Genomic DNA, 21227 nt, shown 5'->3' on the forward strand with positions numbered 1-21227 from the left:
TTCAGCTGTATCATTACTAATGCAGTGCTCTCCACAGAAAATATTACCAGCCAGGTGGCATTATGAAGAAGCCGGGTGGGTCAGTGTAATACTTTGCAATATTATAGTATTTTCTGTTATTTCTGTTATTTATAAATATTTCTTAAGCTATTCAAAGAACAAATTAATTGCTTTATTTGAGTAGAGAGTAATGTAAAATGTAACATCCAACTCTTAACTACACTCTTAATTCTTTATATATAAATATAAGTATATTTTGCATATATCGACTGTTATGTAACATTCCCTAATACCCAGAATACTTTGGTGAAATTAGAACAGCTACAACATTCTTTCTAGAATGAAAAGAATTTGCCTTTACAACAGAAAACTACTTAACAGGACCTATAGTAGCTATTTGTTAGACATTCTTCAGTTGGAGTTATTTGCTATTTTAAGTGGTGTAGATGTATGAAATATAAATAAAATTAGGAATACAGTAAATGTGAACAAACAGTTCCAAAACACTGCTTTAAAATCAAACACACAGTTACCTTCTGTATGAATTTACTGATAAGCTATTTTCACATGTTCTGCACTATTTAGATGATATCAGACAACAAAACGTGCCATATCTTTATCTGAAAGGCCGTTATGCACAATTTTGCAGGTTTAAAACGCCACATTTTTATCAAACCCTTCACCCCATGAAAACAGTTTTAATACCTTTTCAGATAGCTCCAAATGGCTTAGCATACTATACATCTAAAGGAATTTGAAGAAGAGATTTAAACATACTCAGCTCTCGTACGAACAATTTCACATCCACATTACAATAGGCTGGTTATTGCTACTGCGAGCTTGAGGTAGCAATTTGTGCTCCAAAAATTAACCAGAGATCAAATTTTAGGGCTTAAATTGAGCAGGTGTGGGTTGTTAGAAAGAAACAGCACTGAAAAGTGCCTTTACATATACAAATATATTTATGTGTTAATATGTATATATACACATGTAAACACATAAATATTTATGTAGAAGCAAAAGAAGAGTGCACTCACCAGGGCTTTTCAAAGATTTATTTCCTAAGTTGTGAAAGTTTTCGGGGGTTTAGCCCCTTTCTCCGACATACAAAAAACAAATGAGCATAATCCCACACCAGACACCCTTATAACAGTAAGACCATCCAATCACACGCTCTCCAGGATGGGGTACCACCCACATAGTGACATCACCATCCCTGGCAACGAGTGTGAATGGCCCAAGTGTAAACATAAATTAGTATATGCAAAATGTAATACAGCAGGAGTAGGAAACAAAATAAATCAAATGAGATTATCTACAAAGTTAAGTGCATACATAAATCAATCCAAATGGGACCCCATATTGACAAACACAATTCAAAAATAACAAAAAGTTGACAATAGACATAACAATAAAGGAATAACAATAAAAACCACCATAATGTGTATACACAAATGCCTAGTAGAGTCTTAATCTCATCGCAGTCTTTATAAAGAACATACCATAATGAAACATGCAAACCTATAAATAGCAGACGCAGCAAAGGACGACTATGTGGGCAGGGGAGAGCCATTAGGCCATCAAAGGTATGTAAAAACCGGGAAACAGTAATAAAGAGCTACTGGAGAGTCAAACGTCCTAGACCGGTTGTCATGGCAGCGGTAAACACACCATGGCCCGTATGTAGAAAGTAAAAGGCCGTCTAAAGAGCATATTATGTCTGTCTCAGAACTTCGCATGGGCACTGTATATATACGGCAGTAAATCTGTGGAGCGCAATACCAAATAGTACTAGCCTGTCAAAACCCATATCAGTAATCAGTTAGTACCGCACTATGGTAAGCTACTGTACGTGCTATTATGTTAACAGCGTGACCCATATATAATCCCAATGTAATAAACACCAATTAGCAACAAATAGCAGCTAAGGCAAGCGTAAATCCCATAAGAGGTGTGGTTAGATCCCCATCGGCTAAAATATAAACATATATATTTGATATTTGCTTCCCATCTTTGTGCAACTTACCCCCTTCGCTGCACTAGATTCTCAGCTGTAATCTGACGGCATGAGAACAAGGCTCCCTATGGAGCCTATGCAGCGGCATAACTAGAAACCACAGGGCCCAGGTGCAATAATCTAAGAAGGCCCCCCCCCCCAAAAAAAAAAGTGAATTTGATGCATATCTTTTTTTTTTTACATTTAACACAGAAAAAAAATGTGAATCAGATTACATGTCTGCAAAAGGAGGTACCCTGTGCCCACAGTCTGTGAGATGGTCTGACCCCCTATTACTGTATATAGTGACGCTGTTTAACCCACCAGTACTGTATATAGTGAGTCAGTGACACACTCTGTAATCTGCCGGTGAGATGGCTGGCCTGACCCTACCCGCCCCAGTACTTTATAAAGTGACCACAGTAGCCTGTGACATGGTCCAGCCCCCCCGTACTGTATATAGTGGTACTGTATAGTGACACTGTTTACCCCCTTACCCCCATGCTGTAGTAACAAGGTCTGTAATTTGATGGTTCCACAAACATACCCACACACACATGCATTAAAACACACACAGTCACATACATACATACACACACACACACACACACATACATGCATAAATACACACACAGTCACATACATACATACATACATACATACACAAACACACACATAAACACCAATGGGTAAAACAGAAAGACTAACCCCTGTAGTCAGAGACACTAGTGAAGCATCATGTCACACTCACATGATATCAGTGCAGGAAGTGGCAGGCCAACGTTTTTCATAAAAAAATATATATTTTTTTTGAAGCTGGGGGCCCAGTCGCAATTGCGACCTCTGCACCCCCTGTAGTTAGTTTCGCCCCTGAGCCTATCGAAATGCGCTCTCGTGAGTGCAAAGCTTCCATGCAATGCAAACGCAAATGCTTTACTTGCAATACTAGCTCAAATATTGCGCTTGCGTAATCGATATTTTTTGCTCCACTCGTAAATGTTTAGGTGCTTCAAACAGCTACTCATTTACAATAAGAGAAAGTGTGAGACCAAATCATTTCTGCTTCATGCCTCAGTAGGGACATGAAAAACATATTTTTTCTTTCATAATTCAAATAACCTACATAAATAATTATTCAGATAGAGAATACAATGTTAAACAACTTTCCAATTTACTTTTATTTAAAAAACTGCTTCATTCTCTTGGCATCCTTTGCTGAAAGAGCAGCTATGCACTACTGGGAGCTAGCTGAACGCCTCAGATGAGCTAATGGCAAGGGGCATCTATGTGCAGCCACAAATCAGCAGTAGTGCATTGCTGCTCCTGAGCCTACCTAGATATGCCTTTTAACAAAGGGTACCAAGAAAACAAAGCAAATTATATAATAGAAATACATTTGTTTAAAATCGCATGTTCTATCTGAATTGTGAAAATATCATTTTGACTTTACAGTTTCTTTAAATAATCTATTATATGTATACCAAAAAAAATAAATTAATTCAAACAATCACGCTTATTTTTGGACAAATATATATATTTGTAGTGTTTCTTTTTTGTGCTGTGTCTGTGTAAATATTCCACAATCTAATTTAGTACAACATCTAAACCACAATCATGAGATGAAAAAACATGGGGCGCGATCCGATATACGGCACAGGTTTCGGCACAAGCGAGGGAACCCGCGCCGCCCGTAATATTACATTGCACATCGGGGTATTACATATACCCCGCCGGCAGTTCCTAAAGTGCAGTAAGTCTGATAAACTAGCGATGTCCAGAAATATGTAACTACAAATTTCTGGAGTTGCTAGTGACTTACGGCACTTTAGAAACTGCCGGCGCCTAAGAAAAGTAACAAAAATTTTAAATCTTCCGTAGCTGTCTAACACGCCTCCCAAAAATAAGCCCGACACGTATACCCCTATATCCGCAATCCCCCCTCTCACTCCTAATAATAAATGTATTAACCCCTAGACCAACAACCCCCCACAACGCAATAAGCATAATTATTAACCCCTAAACCGCCATAGCCCACACCGCAAGTAATAACTAAATTATTAACCCCTAAACCGCCATAGCCCACACCGCAATAAACCTATTCTAGTATTAACCCCTAAACCGCCATAGCCCACATAGCCTATTAAATCTATTAACCCCTAATCTGCCGCTGCCAACGTAGCCGCCACTATAATAAAGTTATTAACCCCTAAACCTAAGTCTAACCCTAACACCCCCCTAACTTAATTATTTTTTAAATAAATCTAAATAATATTACTATTATTAACTAAATTATTCCTATTTAAAACTAAATACTTACCTGTAAAATAAACCCTAAGATAGCTACAATATAATTAATAATTACATTGTAGCTATTTTAGGATTTATTTTTATTTTTATTTTACAGGCAACTTTGTATTTATTTTAACTAGGTACAATAGCTATTAATTAGTTAATAACTATTAAATAGCTACCTAGTTAAAATAATTACAAATTTACCTGTAAAATAAAACCTAACCTAAGTTACAATTACAACTAACACTAAAATAAACTATAGTACAAACCCCCCCCCCCCACTAAATTACAGAAAATAAAAAAAATTACAAGAAGTTTAAACTAATTACACCTAATCTAAGCCCCCTAATAAAATAAAAAAGCCCCCCAAAATAATAAAATGCCCTACCCTATACTAAATTACGACTAGCCCTTAAAAGGGATTTGTGCGGGGCATTGCCCCAAAGTAATCAGCTCTTTTACCTGTAAAAAAAGAAATACAACCCCCCCCAACATTACAACCCACCACCCACACACCCCTACTCTAAAACCCACCCAATCCCCCCTTAATAAAACCTAACACTACCCCCTTGAAGATCACCCTACCTTGAGCCGTCTTCACCCAGCCGGGCACAAGTGGTCATCCAATCCGGGCAGAAATCTTCATCCGATGGGGCAGAAGAGGACATCCAGACCGGCAAAAGTCTTCATCCTATCTGGGCAGAAGAGGACATCCGGACCGGCAGACGTCTTCATCCAAGCGGCATCTTCTATCTTCTTCCATCCGACGAGGAGCGGCTCCATCTTGAAGACATCCGACGCGGAGCATCCTTCCAGCACGACGAACTAACGATGAATGACGGTTCCTTTAAATGACGTCATCCAAGATGGCGTCCCTCGAATTCCGATTGGCTGATAGGATTCTATCAGCCAATCGGAATTAAGGTAGGAAAAATCCGATTGGCTGATTTAATCAGCCAATCGGATTGAAGTTCAATCCGATTGGCTGATTGGATCAGCCAATAGAATGCAGATTTTTCCTACCTTAATTCCGATTGGCTGATAGAATCCTATCAGCCAATCGGAATTCGAGGGACGCCATCTTGGATGACGTCATTTAAAGGAACCATCATTCGTCGTTAGTCCGTCGTGCTGGAAGGATGCTCCGCGCCGGATGTCTTCAAGATGGAGCCGCTCCTCGTCGGATGGAAGAAGATAGAAGATGCCGCTTGGATGAAGACGTCTGCCGGTCCGGATGTCCTCTTCTGCCCGGATAGGATGAAGACTTCTGCCGGTCTGGATGTCCTCTTTTGCCCCATCGGATGAAGACTTCTGCCCGGATCGGATGACCACTTGTGCCCGGCTGGGTGAAGATGGCTCAAGGTAGGGTGATCTTCAAGGGGGTAGTGTTAGGTTATATTAAGGGGGGATTGGGTGGGTTTTAGAGTAGGGGTGTGTGGGTGGTGGGTTGTACTGTTGGGGGGGATTGTATTTTTTTTTACAGGTAAAAGAGCTGATTCCTTTGGGGCAATGCCCCGCAAAAAGCCCTTTTAAGGGCTATTTGTAATTTAGTATAGGGTAGGGCATTTTATTATTTTGGGGGGCTTTTTTATTTTATTAGGGGGCTTAGATTAGGTGTAATTAGTTTAAACTTCTTGTAATTTTTTTATTTTCTGTAATTTAGTGGGGTTTTTTTTTAACTATAGTTTATTTTATTTTATTGTATTTAATTTTAGGTAATTGTAGTTAATTTATTTAATTAATTTAATGATAGTGTAGTGTTAGGTGTAATTGTAACTTAGGTTAGGTTTTATTTTACAGGTAAATTTGTAATTATTTTAACTAGGTAGCTTTTCAATAGTTATTAACTATTTAATAGCTATTGTACCTAGTTAAAATAAATACAAAGTTACCTGAAAAATAAAAATAAATCCTAAAATAGCTACAATGTAACTATTAGTTATATTGTAGCTATCTTAGGCCTAGATTTGGAGTTCGGCGGTAGCCGTCAAAACCAGCGTTAGAGGCTCCTAACGCTGGTTTTGGCCGCCCGCTGGTATTTGGAGTCAGTGATTAAAGGGTCTAACGCTCACTTTACAGCCGCGACTTTTCCATACCGCAGATCCCCCTACGCCATTTGCGTAGCCTATCTTTTCAATGGGATCTTTCTAACGCCGGTATTTAGAGTCGTTTCTGAAGTGAGCGTTAGAGCTCTAACGACAAAATTCCAGCCGCCTGAAAATAGCAGGAGTTAAGAGCTTTCTGGCTAACGCCGGTTTATAAAGCTCTTAACTACTGTACCCTAAAGTACACTAACACCCATAAACTACCTATGTACCCCTAAACCGAGGTCCCCCCACATCGCCGCCACTCTATTTAAATTTTTAACCCCTAATCTGCCGACCGCCACCTACGTTATACTTATGTACCCCTAATCTGCTGCCCCTAACCCCGCCGACCCCTATATTATATTTCTTAACCCCTAACTTGCCCCCCACAACGTCGCCGCAAGCTACTTAAAATAATTAACCCCTAATCTTCCGACCGCAAATCGCCGCCACCTACGTTATCCCTATGTACCCCTAATCTGCTACCCCTAACATCGCCGACCCCTATATTATATTTATTAACCCCTAATCTGCCCCCCTCAACGTCGCCGACACCTGCCTACACTTATTAACCCCTAATCTGCCGAGCGGACCTGAGCGCTACTATAATAAAGTTATGAACCCCTAACCCGCCTCACTAACCCTATCATAAATAGTATTAACCCCTAATCTGCCCTCCCTAACATCGCCGACACCTAACTTCAATTATTAACCCCTAATCTGCCGACCGGAGCTCACCGCTATTCTAATAAATGTATTAACCCCTAAAGCTAAGTCTAACCCTAACACTAACACCCCCCTAAGTTAAATATAATTTTTATCTAACGAAATAAATTAACTCTTATTAAATAAATGATTCCTATTTAAAGCTAAATACTTACCTGTAAAATACATCCTAATATAGCTACAATATAAATTATAATTATATTATAGCTATTATAGGATTAATATTTATTTTACAGGTAACTTTGTAATTATTTTAACCAGGTACAATAGCTATTAAATAGTTAAGAACTATTTAATAGTTACCTAGTTAAAATAATAACAAAATTACCTGTAAAATAAGTCCTAACCTAAGATATAATTAAACCTAACACTACCCTATCAATAAAATAATTAAATAAACTACCTACAATTACCTACAATTAACCTAACACTACACTATCAATAAATTAATTAAATACAATTCCTACAAATAAATACAATTAAATAAACTAGCTAAAGTACAAAAAATAAAAAAGATCTAAGTTACAGAAAATAAAAAAATATTTACAAACATAATAAAAATATTACAACAATTTTAAACTAATTACACCTACTCTAAGCCCCCTAATAAAATAACAAAGCCCCCCAAAATAAAAAATTCCCTACCCTATTCTAAATTAAAAAAGTTACAAGCTCTTTTACCTTACCAGCCCTGAACAGGGCCCTTTGCGGGGCATGCCCCAAGAATTTCAGCTCTTTTGCCTGTAAAAGAATAAATACAATACCCCCCCCCCAACATTACAACCCACCACCCACATACCCCTAATCTAACCCAAACCCCCCTTAAATAAACCTAACACTAAGCCCCTGAAGATCTTCCTACCTTGTCTTCACCATACCAGGTTCACCGATCCGTCCTGAAGAGCTCCTCCGATGTCCTGATCCAAGCCCAAGCGGGGGCTGAAGAGGTCCATGATCCGGTCAAAGTCTTCATCCAAGCGGGGCAGAAGAGGATCTTCCATCCGATTGAAGTCATCATCCAGGCGGCATCTTCGATCTTCTTCCATCCGGAGCGAAGCGGCAGGATCCTGAAGACATCCAGCGCGGAACATCCATCCGGACCGACGACTGAACGACGAATGACTGTTCCTTTAAGGGACGTCATCCAAGATGGCTTCCCTCGAATTCCGATTGGCTGATAGGATTCTATCAGCCAATCGGAATTAAGGTAGGAATTTTCTGATTGGCTGATGGAATCAGCCAATCAGAATCAAGTTCAATCCGATTGGCTGATCCAATCAGCCAATCAGATTGAGCTCGCATTCTATTGGCTGATCGGAACAGCCAATAGAATGCGAGCTCAATCTGATTGGCTGATTGGATCAGCCAATCGGATTGAACTTGATTCTGATTGGCTGATTCCATCAGCCAATCAGAAAATTCCTACCTTAATTCCGATTGGCTGATAGAATCCTATCAGCCAATCGGAATTCGAGGGACGCCATCTTGGATGACGTCCCTTAAAGGAACAGTCATTCGTCGTTCAGTCGTCGGTCCGGATGGATGTTCCGCGCTGGATGTCTTCAGGATCCTGCCGCTTCGCTCCGGATGGAAGAAGATCGAAGATGCCGCCTGGATGATGACTTCAATTGGATGGAAGATCCTCTTCTGCCCCGCTTGGATGAAGACTTTGACCGGATCATGGACCTCTTCAGCCCCCGCTTGGGCTTGGATCAGGACATCGGAGGAGCTCTTCAGGACGGATCGGTGAACCTGGTATGGTGAAGACAAGGTAGGAAGATCTTCAGGGGCTTAGTGTTAGGTTTATTTAAGGGGGGTTTGGGTTAGATTAGGGGTATGTGGGTGGTGGGTTGTAATGTTGGGGGGGGGGGTATTGTATTTATTCTTTTACAGGCAAAAGAGCTGAAATTCTTGGGGCATGCCCCGCAAAGGGCCCTGTTCAGGGCTGGTAAGGTAAAAGAGCTTGTAACTTTTTTAATTTAGAATAGGGTAGGGAATTTTTTATTTTGGGGGGCTTTGTTATTTTATTAGGGGGCTTAGAGTAGGTGTAATTAGTTTAAAATTGTTGTAATATTTTTATTATGTTTGTAAATATTTTTTTATTTTCTGTAACTTAGATCTTTTTTATTTTTTGTACTTTAGCTAGTTTATTTAATTGTATTTATTTGTAGGAATTGTATTTAATTAATTTATTGATAGTGTAGTGTTAGGTTAATTGTAGGTAATTGTAGGTAGTTTATTTAATTATTTTATTGATAGGGTAGTGTTAGGTTTAATTATATCTTAGGTTAGGACTTATTTTACAGGTAATTTTGTTATTATTTTAACTAGGTAACTATTAAATAGTTCTTAACTATTTAATAGCTATTGTACCTGGTTAAAATAATTACAAAGTTACCTGTAAAATAAATATTAATCCTATAATAGCTATAATATAATTATAATTTATATTGTAGCTATATTAGGATGTATTTTACAGGTAAGTATTTAGCTTTAAATAGGAATCATTTATTTAATAAGAGTTAATTAATTTCGTTAGATAAAAATTATATTTAACTTAGGGGGGTGTTAGTGTTAGGGTTAGACTTAGCTTTAGGGGTTAATACATTTATTAGAATAGCGGTGAGCTCCGGTCAGGCAGATTAGGGGTTAATAATTGAAGTTAGGTGTCGGCGATGTTAGGGAGGGCAGATTAGGGGTTAATACTATTTATGATAGGGTTAGTGAGGCGGATTAGGGGTTAATAACTTTATTATAGTAGCGCTCAGGTCCGCTCGGCAGATTAGGGGTTAATAAGTGTAGGCAGGTGTCGGCGACGTTGAGGGGGGCAGATTAGGGGTTAATAAATATAATATAGGGGTCGGCGATGTTAGGGCAGCAGATTAGGGGTACATAGGGATAACGTAGGTTGCGGCGGTTTACGGAGCGGCAGATTAGGGGTTTAAAAAAATATGCAGGGGTCAGCGATAGCGGGGGCGGCAGATTAGGGGTTAATAAGTGTAAGGTTAGGGGTGTTTAGACTCGGGGTTCACGTTAGGGTGTTAGGTGCAGACTTAGGAAGTGTTTCCCCATAGGAAACAATGGGGCTGCTTTAGGAGCTGAACGCTGCTTTTTTGCAGGTGTTAGGTTTTTTTTCAGCTCAAACAGCCCCATTGTTTCCTATGGGGGAATCGTGCACGAGCACGTTTTTGAGGCCGGCCGCGTCCGTAAGCAACTCTGGCATCGAGAGTTGCATTTGCGGTAAAAATGCTCTACGCTCCTTTTTTGGAGCCTAACGCAGCATTTGATTAAACTCTCGATACCAGAGTTAAATTTATGGTGCGGCCAGAAAAAAGCCCGCGGAGCGTTAGCAGCCCTTTTACCGCCGAACTCCAAATCTAGGCCTATGGGTTTATTTTACAGGTAAGTATTTAGTTTTAAATAGGAATACTTTAGTTAATAGTAGTAATATTATTTAGATTTATTTAAATAATAATTAAGTTAGGGGGTGTTAGGGTTAGACTTAGGTTTAGTGGTTAATAACTTTATTATAGTGGCGTCGATGTTGGCGGCGGCAGATTAGGGGTTAATAGATTTAATAGACTATGTGGGCTATGGCAGTTTAGGGGTTAATAATAGAATAGGTTTATTGTGGTGTGGGCTATGGCGGTTTAGGGGTTAATACACTTTATTAGTTATTGCAGGGGGGATTGCGTTTGACAGGTAGATAGACGTTGCGCATGCGTTAGGTGTTAGTTTTTTTTTGCAGGCATTTTAGGGAGTTATGGTGCTCTTATACTCAGCGAAAGGCGCTGTATATAGGATACCAAAAACACGCAAAAAACGGCGTTGCCGGCTTTTGCGGGTGACGCTCTATATGTAATGGAGGCCATGGGGTTTCCAGTGGCCATGCTACTTAACCACCTCCAGCTCATCAAAGCACTTTCACAATGCATGAACTAAGTAATCCCATAGCACCAAAACAGCAATGTCCCTGCAGATTTATTAGCTGGAGGCCGGTTAAATGGTAGTACTTAGTGCAATACAATATGAATGTATAAAAAGAAAATTTATGCTTACCTGATAAATTTGTTTATTTTTAGACACAATGATCCATGGACTCATCATGTCTTTAAAAAGAAATACAATTTATTAAATGCTGCATTGTTGTAAGCTTAGGAGCCAGCCCATTTTTGGTTCAGAACCTGGATAGTGCTTGCTGATTGGTTGCTAAATGTAGCCACAAATAAGCAAGCGCTACCCAGCTGCTGAATCAAAAATGGGCTGGCTCCAAAGCTTACATTTCTACTTTTTCAAATAAAGATACAAAGAGAATGAAGAAAAATTGATAATAGGAGTAAATTAGAAAGTTGCTTAAAATTGCATTCTCTGGGGCCGATTTACCATGCTGCGAATGCAGCAGTTTCCGCGTGAGACTTCAGGCTCACCAGAAACAAAAGTTAAGAAGCAGCAGTCGTACGACTGCTGCTCCTTAAAGGGACTGGAAACCCCAAAATCTCCTTTTATGATTTGGATAGAACATACAATTTGAAGCAACTTTCGAATTTACTTACATTATCAAATTTGCTTTGTTCTCTTGTTATCTATTGCTGAAGGAACAGCATTGCACTACTGGCAGCAAGATGAACACATCTATTTAGCCAATCACAAAAGACAAATGTGTGCAGGCACCAATTAGCAGCAGTGTAGGATATGTGCGTATTCTTTTTCAACAAGGGATACCAAGAGAGCAAAGTACATTTGAAAATAGAAGTGAATTTAAAAGCGCCTTAAAATTACATGCTCTATCTGAATCATGCATGTCTAATTTTGACTTTCCTATCCCTATAACACATCCGCCGCCTCTGAGGTGGTGGATAGCAATCATCCTGATCAGATACGATCAAGATGATTGACACCCCCTGCTAGTGGCCGCAAATATGCAGGGGGCGGCATTGCACAAGCATTTCACATGAAATGCTTGTGCAATGATAAATGCCGACAGCATATGCTGTCGGCATTTATCGATGTGGGGCGGACATGATCCGCTACAGCAGATCATGTCTGCCCACACATTGATAAATCGGCCCCTCTATCTGAATCATGAAAGAAAAAAAATTGGGTTTCATATCCCTTTAACCCCTTAACGACACGCGTCGTACAGGGTGTGTCTTGCACAAACTGGTCTTTAAAGACCAGCGACGTACCCTGTACGACGTTGGGGTTGAAAGCAGCTGGAAGCGATCCTGATCGCTTCCAGCCGCTTTCCGGTTATTGTAGTGATGCCTCGATATCGAGGCATCACTGCAATAACATTTTCCCCCATCCGATGCAGAGAGAGCCACTCTGTGGCCCTCTCTGCACCGGACATCGATGCCGCGATCGTTGGTGGGTGGGAGCAGACGTGGGAGGCGGGTGGGCGGCGATCAATTGCTTACCGGTGGGCGGGATCGTGGGCGGGATTGCTGGGGGCGCGCACGGACGCGCGCGCGTGCACAGGGGAGGCGGGCGGGCGCGTGCACGGGGAGGGAGCGGGTGGGAACCGTTACACTATGGAACAGTGTGGTTGTATTTAGAGGTAGAGAGGGGGAATAAATATGTTAATTGAAGTGATCTGGGAGGGGGTGGGGGTTTAGTCTTGGGGGGGGGAGCTACACTACAGAAAAGTGGGGAAAATATAAAAAATATACATTTTTTTTTGTAAACTGGGTACTGGCAGACAGTACCCAAGATGGCTCCCAATAACGTAGAGGGGGAGGGTTAGAGAGCTGTTTGTGGAGGGACCAGGGAGGTTTGGGGCTAAGAGGGATCCTACACAGCAGCATATGTAAATATGCTCCAAAAAAAAAAAAAACAGAAAAAAAAAAAACCTTTTATTTTAGTACTGGCAGACTTTCTGCCAGTACTTAAGATGGCAGGGACAATTGTGGGGTGGGGGAGGGAAGAGAGCTGTTTGGGAGGGATCAGGGGGTCTGATGTGTAAAGTGGGAGGCTGATCTCTACACTAAAGCTAAAATTAACCCTGCAAGCTCCCTACAAGATCCCTAATTAACCCCTTCACTGCTAGACATAATACACGTGTGATGCGCAGCAGCATTTAGCGGCATTCTAATTACCAGAAAGCAAAGCCAAAGCCATATATGTCTGCTATTTCTGAACAAAGGGGATACCAGAAAAGCATTTACAACCATTTGTGCCATAATTGCACAAGCTGTTTGTAAATAATTTCAGTGAGAAACCTAAAATTGCGAAAAAAATACGTTTTTTTTTATTTGATCGCATTTGGCGGTGAAATGGTGGCATTAAATATACCAAAATGGGCCTAGATCAATACTTTGGGTTGTCTACTACACTACACTAAAGCTAAAATTAACTCTACAAGCTCCCTACATGCTCCCTAATTAACCCCTTCACTGCTGGGCATTAAACACGTGTGGTGCGCAGTGGCATTTAGCAGCCTTCTAATTACCAAAAAGCAACGCCAAAGCCATATAAGTCTGCTATTTCTGAACAAAGGGGATGCCAGAGAAGCATTTACAAACATTTATGCCATAATTGCACAAGTTGTTTGTAAATAATTTCTGTGAGAAACCTAAAGTTTGTGAAAAAATTTGTGAAAAATTGAAAAAAGATTTTTATTTGATCGCATTTGGCGGTGAAATGGTGGCATGAAATATACCAAAATGGGCCTAGATCAATACTTTGGGATGACAGATATCAGGGTTCCAATATAACTAGCGCTCATTTTGAAAAAAAGTGGTTTTGAAATAGCAAAGTGCTACTTGTATTTATTGCCCTATAACTTGCAAATAAAGCAAAGAACATGTTAACATTGGGTATTTCTAAACTCAGGACAAATTTTAGAAACTATTTAGCATGGTTGTTTTTTGGTGGTTGTAGATGTGTAACAGATTTTGGGGGTCAAATTTAGAAAAAGTGTGTTTTTTTCCATTTTTTCCTCATATTTTATAATATTTTTAATAGTAAATTATAAGATATGATAAAAATAATGGTATTTTTAGAAAGTCCATTTAGTGGTGAGAAAAATGGTATATAATATGTGTGGGTACAGTAAATGAGTAAGAGGAAAATTACAGCTAAACACAAACACCACAGAAATGTAAAAATAGCCCTGGTCCTTAAGGGAAAGAAATTGAAAAATGGCCTTGGTCCTTAAGGGGTTAAACATTACACTGCACATTATAAGTTTCTGCACCAATATTGACAAAATGCTACTAATGTTTTTCAAAATAATACTGTGAATAATAAATATAATAATAATAATAATTATTATTAATGACAATAATAATACAATTAATATAATAAATGCTGCTGATGTGTTATAATTACAGTTTCAGCATGAATGCTTTAATATATAGGATGTTACCTTCTTTATTACAGTTGCTATGTTTCCTTTTCAAAAATTCATCTTCAGATTTTTCCTCTAGTTGCCCTCCTGTCTTACCACGACATTTCCCTCTAGCATCTCTATTCCGTGGCAGGCTTTGGCTACGTTGCTTTTGTGTCCTAGCATGTGCAATATGTCCCCTAGGACATTCAGCTAAAGGAAATGGTCCATCTCGTTCATGATTGTGTCTTCTTTGGACTGGTAACGTTGCTTGTCTTCTTCTTTCTGGAGACATCCCCGTTCGCCCTGCTACATATTCAGCATCTGGAGGAACAGTCTGAAGGAAATGAAGTCCTGAACTAGTTAAAGGGGTTTCTATAAGATCCTGCCATGAACGCCTCTCTCTGTAAGTGGGCCTGCACCCAGAGGAATGTGAACTTCCAGTGGCATCTGGTCTTGACTCCTCTGCTGAAGAATGGGAATATGTTGATTCACTTGAAAAATGACGTCCATGCTTTGGTTCCGGAAATGGACTGGAAGAATTGGCCTAAATAGAAAGGGAGCACTTTTTGAGGATTTATTTGTGCATTTTATATTGTACACCATTGAAATGTAGAGACTGAAGCTACCAAAAATGTATAGAACATCATACTATATATAACTAGTGAATAATCATATACCATAAACAAATAATTCTAAAATAAGAATAAATACTATGGGACATATTTATCAAGCTCTGTATGGAGCTTGATGCCCCGTGTTTCTGGCGAGCGCCGTTAACAGACGTTATGAAGCAGCGGTCTAAAGACCGCTGCTCCATAACCTGTCTGCCTGCTCTGAGGCAGTGGACAGAAATCAACCCGATCAAATGCAATCGGGTTGACTGACACCCCCTGCTAGCCGCGAATCTGCAGGGGGCGGCATTGCACCAGCAGTTCACAAGAACTGCTGGTGCAATGATAAATGCCGAGAGCGTATGCTGTCGGCATTTATCGATGTGCAGCGGACATGATCCACTATATCGTCCGCTTGCACCTTCATAAATAGGCCCCATAGTTTAAGATAGTTGCATTTTTTTTTTTTAAATCCTACCCATAAGCTATAATATTGCCTAAGATTACATGTACAAATGGATAAAAGCCTACAGGTTTCATTATCGATGTTGTCTTCAGCCTCAAAGGACAGATGATAGATTCTGGGGCTTCAGACACCTTTTGAGTGGATCAAAGAGCCATGTAAAAGGTTTTGATACAGAGAATAACATTATCTGTGGGAACACAACATACTGCAAGGAAAATAAAATGAAGATATATTTAAATAATCAAACTTAAAGAATAAGGGGTATAAATAGAGAAACAAAGGATCAACTGTTGGTGTGTGTGTAGGCAGATAAAACAATATAGCCAGATACTAATTCAATCAGTGTGTTAAACTATTTTTAACCAGGGAATTCACAGAAAGATACTTAAAGTCATTTTGTTATTTGTTATGTTCTAGATAAGGGGCATCTTATATATTTTTTTTAATGGATGTTCCTGTGTTTAAAAATATTTTTTTCTTATACTTGTAGTGTAGGCATTTGCCTTATCAGCCATTGAATATCTATCCCACAGACAGGTTGTACACTTGGGCTTATCTATATACTGTAATGTTTCTACAATGTTTTAAAGTATATGGAATTTTAATATGTAAAACCCTGTGATAAGCTTTTAAATTGTAATAGAATTTGCTTTTGTATGTTGTGTTTACTAAAGATTAATAACTATAAACTATGACCTAAAATACCCACCAAAACAGAATACTATACACTCTGTGCTGGTGGTGTCATACTGACTTACTGAGGAAGTTCTGTGGTAAGTGTCTGTCATTGTTGAGGGACCTTCCTGTTTCAAAGTTAGGGAACCATCAACGTCATCCTGGTCACTTTCACTCCAGTAGTCTGCTAACAACAAAATGATATTGGTTGTAGGTCTAAAAGGTATCAGTGCAAACTGGAAATACAGATTATCATGTAGTTCAGTACAGCATATGTAATGTAATATTTAGTTTAGGCTACATATAGTATCAACAAAAGTAAAGAGAAAAGTTTGGCATAAAATAATTTTAATTTAGTATATACTCTATTTCTTTATAGCAGGAACCAGTGGCGTCTCCATAGATGAAAGAGGTTTGTGTTGTAGGTTGGTTGAGGCCTACCATGGGTGGGACTGGGTGAAGCCAGTTGAAGTGGGACTGGAGCAGAGTTGTGATGGTTGATTACAGATGAGGAGGCAGCCATTATGCCAGGCTAGTGCCCCCTTGGTAATGCTACTGGCAGGGACATCAACATATTTTTTAACAAAATTTGCACATTTTGTTAGCTCAGAAACAATAAAAAATAGAAAAAAAGTAATAACTTAAATAAGCTAGGTGAAGAAATGCTTACTGCATTTTATTTCAGATGAAGAAAAGTATAAGAGAAAAGCGGCATGGACCCCCAAACCTTAGATTGGATATCTCTGATATAAAGCAGCTCCATTTATTTATTTTAATGTAACATAATTTAGCATATTGCTTAGCTTAATTTATTATATTTATTTTGTATGTTAGTAAGCATAGTGTGTATTCTTTTACAATTTGCTAAGAATATGCAAGTATTGTCTTTTACCTTCATTCGGTCTAATATCCTTTTCATCTGGTGTGTACCCAATAGCTGCAAGGCCAAGACGATTCATCCATCTATAAAAAGAATAGACAAAATACTGAGCAATCAGAATATAATGAGTTTCTTAATCAACATTGTCTTTCTCGCCATGGGGCCAAATTATCAAGCTCCGAATTGATGCCCCTGTTTCCACGTGAGCCTTCAGGCTCGCCCGGAAACAGCAGTTTTAAGATGGCTGCTCCATAACTGGTCCACCTGCTCTGAGGCTGTGGACATCAATCCGCCCAATCCTATACTAATCGGGCTGATTAACACCCCCTGCTAGCAGCGGGCGGCATTGCACAAGCAGTTCACAAGAACTGCTTGTGCAATGATAAATGTCGGCATTCATCGATATCTGTCGGACATGATCTGCTGAGTGGATCATGTCGGAGAGACTGATGATAAATCACCCCCCCATGGGTTTTTAAGATAAAAAGGGTAGCAGTAATAATCCATATGTTTAAAAGGAAACATACCCTTTAAGCAGAGATCATTTTTCTTTAAATTGAGGATAATGCAAATGCCACTTCTTTTCAAACATTTTTAAGAGGAAAAAATTGGACTTTGAATTAGGGATGGGCAACTGTATTTATATTCGAATTTGAATGTTAGAACAAATGTTATTGTAGAAATTCGATTTACATAATAGAATGTTGTTAAGAACGAATATTCTTAAAAATTCTATTTTCGAATGTTATTTACAGTTTTCAAATGTGACATTCGAATTCGAATGTGACAGTCAAATTTGAATGTGACATTCGTATTCGAATATTACATTTATAAAACACAATTGTAGACTAGAAATACTATTTCGAATTTGAATGTCACATTCGAATTGAATGTCACATTCTAATTCAAATATTACATTTATAAAACACAGTATTAGACTAGAAATACTATTTCGAATTTCACATTCGAATTCGAATGTCACATTCGAATTCGAATATTACATTGAAAAAACACAGTATTAGACTAGAAATACTATTTCAAATTTGAATGTTACATTTAAATTTGAATGTAGCATTCAAATTAGAATATTACATTTATTAAACACAGTTGTAAACTAAAAATACCATTTCGAATTTGAATGTCACATTCGAATTCAAATGTCATATTCAAATTCGAATATTACATTTAAAAAAACACAGTATTAGACCAGAAATACTATTTTGAATTTGAATGTTACATATGTATGTTGAATGTTGTCATATTCGAATTAGAATATTACATTTAAAAAACACAGAAATAGACTAGAAATACTATTTTCGAATTTGAATGTGACATTCAAATTCAAATGTCACATTCGAATTTGAATGTCACAATCGAATTTGAATATTACATTTAAAATACAGTATTTGACTAGAAACACTATTTCGAATTTGAATGTGACATTCAAATTCGAATGTAGCATTCAAATTCGAATATTACAGTTATTAAACACAGTTGTAGACTAGAAATACTATTTCGAATTTGAATGTCACATTCAAATTCGAATGTCACATTCAAATATTACATTCCACAATTGAATGAATACATAGCTAAATATTCTATTATTCAAACTAATATTTTTGAATTTTATTGAAAAATTCGAAAACAAAAATTCAAAAATAGAATATTATATAAACATTCAAAATTCGATTCAAACGAACAAATGTATCAAAATTCGTTTTATTTATTGGAATTTTTAGAAACATTCGCCCATCCCTACTTTGAATATTATTGGTTAATTGAATATCCTTTCCTGCTTTGTTAAACATGGTGACAAAGTTAAAGGTATAGTAAACACCAAAAACATAATTTATGCTTACCTGATAAATTTATTTCTCTTTTAGTGTGTTCAGTCCACGGGTCATCCATTACTTATGGGATATATTCTCCTTCCCAACAGGAAGTTGCAAGAGGATCACCCAAGCAGAGCTGCTATATAGCTCCTCCCCTCACATGTCATATCCAGTCATTCGACCGAAACAAGACAAGAAAGGAGAAACTATAGGGTGCAGTGGTGACTGGAGTTTTAATTAAAATTTAGAACTGCCTCAAAAAAAGACAGGGCGGGCCGTGGACTGAACACACTACAAGAGAAATAAATTTATCAGGTAAGCATAAATTATGTTTTCTCTTGTTAAGTGTGTTCAGTCCACGGGTCATCCATTACTTATGGGATACCAATACCAAAGCTAAAGTACACGGATGATGGGAGGGACAAGGCAGGAACTTTAAACGGAAGGAACCACTGCCTGTAGAACCTTTCTCCCAAAAACAGCCTCCGAAGAAGCAAAAGTGTCAAATTTGTAAAATTTTGAAAAGGTATGAAGTGAAGACCAAGTTGCAGCCTTGCAAATCTGTTCAACAAAGGCCTCATTCTTAAAGGCCCAGGTGGAAGCCACAGCTCTAGTGGAATGAGCTGTAATTCTTTCAGGAGGCTGCTGTCCAGCAGTCTCATAGGCTAAACGTATTATGCTACGAAGCCAAAAAGAGAGAGAGGTGGCCGAAGCCTTTTGACCTCTCCTCTGACCAGAATAAACGACAAACAGAGAAGAAGTTTGCCGAAAATCTTTAGTTGCCTGTAAGTAGAACTTCAGGGCACGGACTACGTCCAGATTATGCAAAAGACGTTCCTTCTTTGAAGAAGGATTAGGACATAATGATGGAACAACAATCTCTTGATTGATATTCCTGTTAGAAACAACCTTAGGTAAAAACCCAGGTTTAGTACGCAGAACTACCTTGTCTGAATGAAAAATCAGATAAGGAGAATCGCAATGTAAGGCAGATAACTCAGAGACTCTTCGAGCCGAGGAAATAGCCATCAAAAACAGAACTTTCCAAGATAAAAGCTTAATATCAATGGAATGAAGGGGTTCAAACGGAACACCCTGAAGAACTTTAAGAACCAAGTTTAAGCTCCACGGAGGAGCAACAGTTTTAAACACAGGCTTAATCCTTGCCAAAGCCTGACAAAAAGCCTGGACGTCTGGATTCTCTGCCAGACGTTTGTGTAAAAGAATAGACAGAGCAGAAATCTGTCCCTTTAACGAACTAGCGGATAAACCCTTTTCTAAACCTTCTTGTAGAAAAGCCAATATCCTAGGAATCCTAACCTTACTCCATGAGTAACTCTTGGATTCACACCAATATAAATATTTACGCCATATCTTATGGTAAATTTTTCTGGTAACAGGTTTCCGAGCCTGTATTAATGTATCAATAACCGACTCCGAAAAACCACGCTTTGATAGAATCAAGCGTTCAATCTCCATGCAGTCAGCCTCAGAGAAATTAGGCTTGGATGGTTGAAAGGACCCTGAATTAGAAGGTCCTGCCTCAGAGGCAGAGACCATGGTGGACAGGACGACATGTCCACTAGGTCTGCATACCAGGTCCTGCGTGGCCATGCAGGCGCTATCAGAATCACCGATGCTCTCTCCTGTTTGATCCTGGCAATCAGTCGAGGTAGCAACGGAAATGGTGGAAACACATAAGCCATGTTGAAAACCCAAGGGGCTGCTAGTGCATCTACCAGCACCGCTCCCGGGTCCCTGGACCTGGATCCGTAACAAGGAAGCTTGGCGTTCTGGCGAGATGCCATGAGATCCAGCTCCGGTTCGCCCCAACGAAGAATCAGTTGAGCAAACACCTCCGGGTGAAGTTCCCACTCCCCCGGATGAAAGGTCTGGCGACTTAGAAAGTCGGCCTCCCAGTTCTCCACGCCTGGGATGTAGATCGCTGACAGGTGACAAGAGTGAGACTCTGCCCAGCGAATTATCTTCGAGACTTCCAACATCGCTAGGGAACTCCTGGTTCCCCCTTGATGATTGATGTAAGCCACAGTCGTGATGTTGTCCGACTGAAATCTGATGAACCTCAGTGTTGCTAACTGAGGCCAAGCTAGAAGAGCATTGAATATTGCTCTTAATTCCAGAATGTTGATTGGGAGGAGTTTCTCCTCCTGAGTCCACGATCCCTGAGCCTTCAGGGAGTTCCAGACTGCTCCCCAGCCTAGTAGGCTGGCATCTGTTGTTACAATCGTCCAATCTGGTCTGCGAAAAGTCATTCCTTTGGACAGATGAACCCACGACAACCACCAGAGAAGAGAATCTCTGGTCTCCTGGT

The 21227-nt window shown here is 39.2% G+C and overlaps 1 protein-coding gene across 1 annotated transcript in view; it reads right to left on the bottom strand.

Moving 5' to 3' along the window:
• LOC128660873 (connector enhancer of kinase suppressor of ras 2-like) overlaps positions 1 to 21227 on the bottom strand; it is a 957001-nt gene that overhangs the window by 7891 nt on the left and 927883 nt on the right. Inside the window, exons 18-20 of the mRNA XM_053714957.1 lie at positions 17076 to 17146; positions 16267 to 16367; positions 14468 to 14975 (exon numbers count right to left, since the gene is read on the bottom strand). Coding sequence (XP_053570932.1) covers positions 14468 to 14975; positions 16267 to 16367; positions 17076 to 17146 — 680 coding nt within the window. The remainder of the gene's footprint in view (positions 1 to 14467; positions 14976 to 16266; positions 16368 to 17075; positions 17147 to 21227) is intronic.

This window comes from Bombina bombina, chromosome 1 (genome assembly GCF_027579735.1).
Source record: "Bombina bombina isolate aBomBom1 chromosome 1, aBomBom1.pri, whole genome shotgun sequence".
Classification (NCBI taxonomy): domain Eukaryota; kingdom Metazoa; phylum Chordata; class Amphibia; order Anura; family Bombinatoridae; genus Bombina; species Bombina bombina.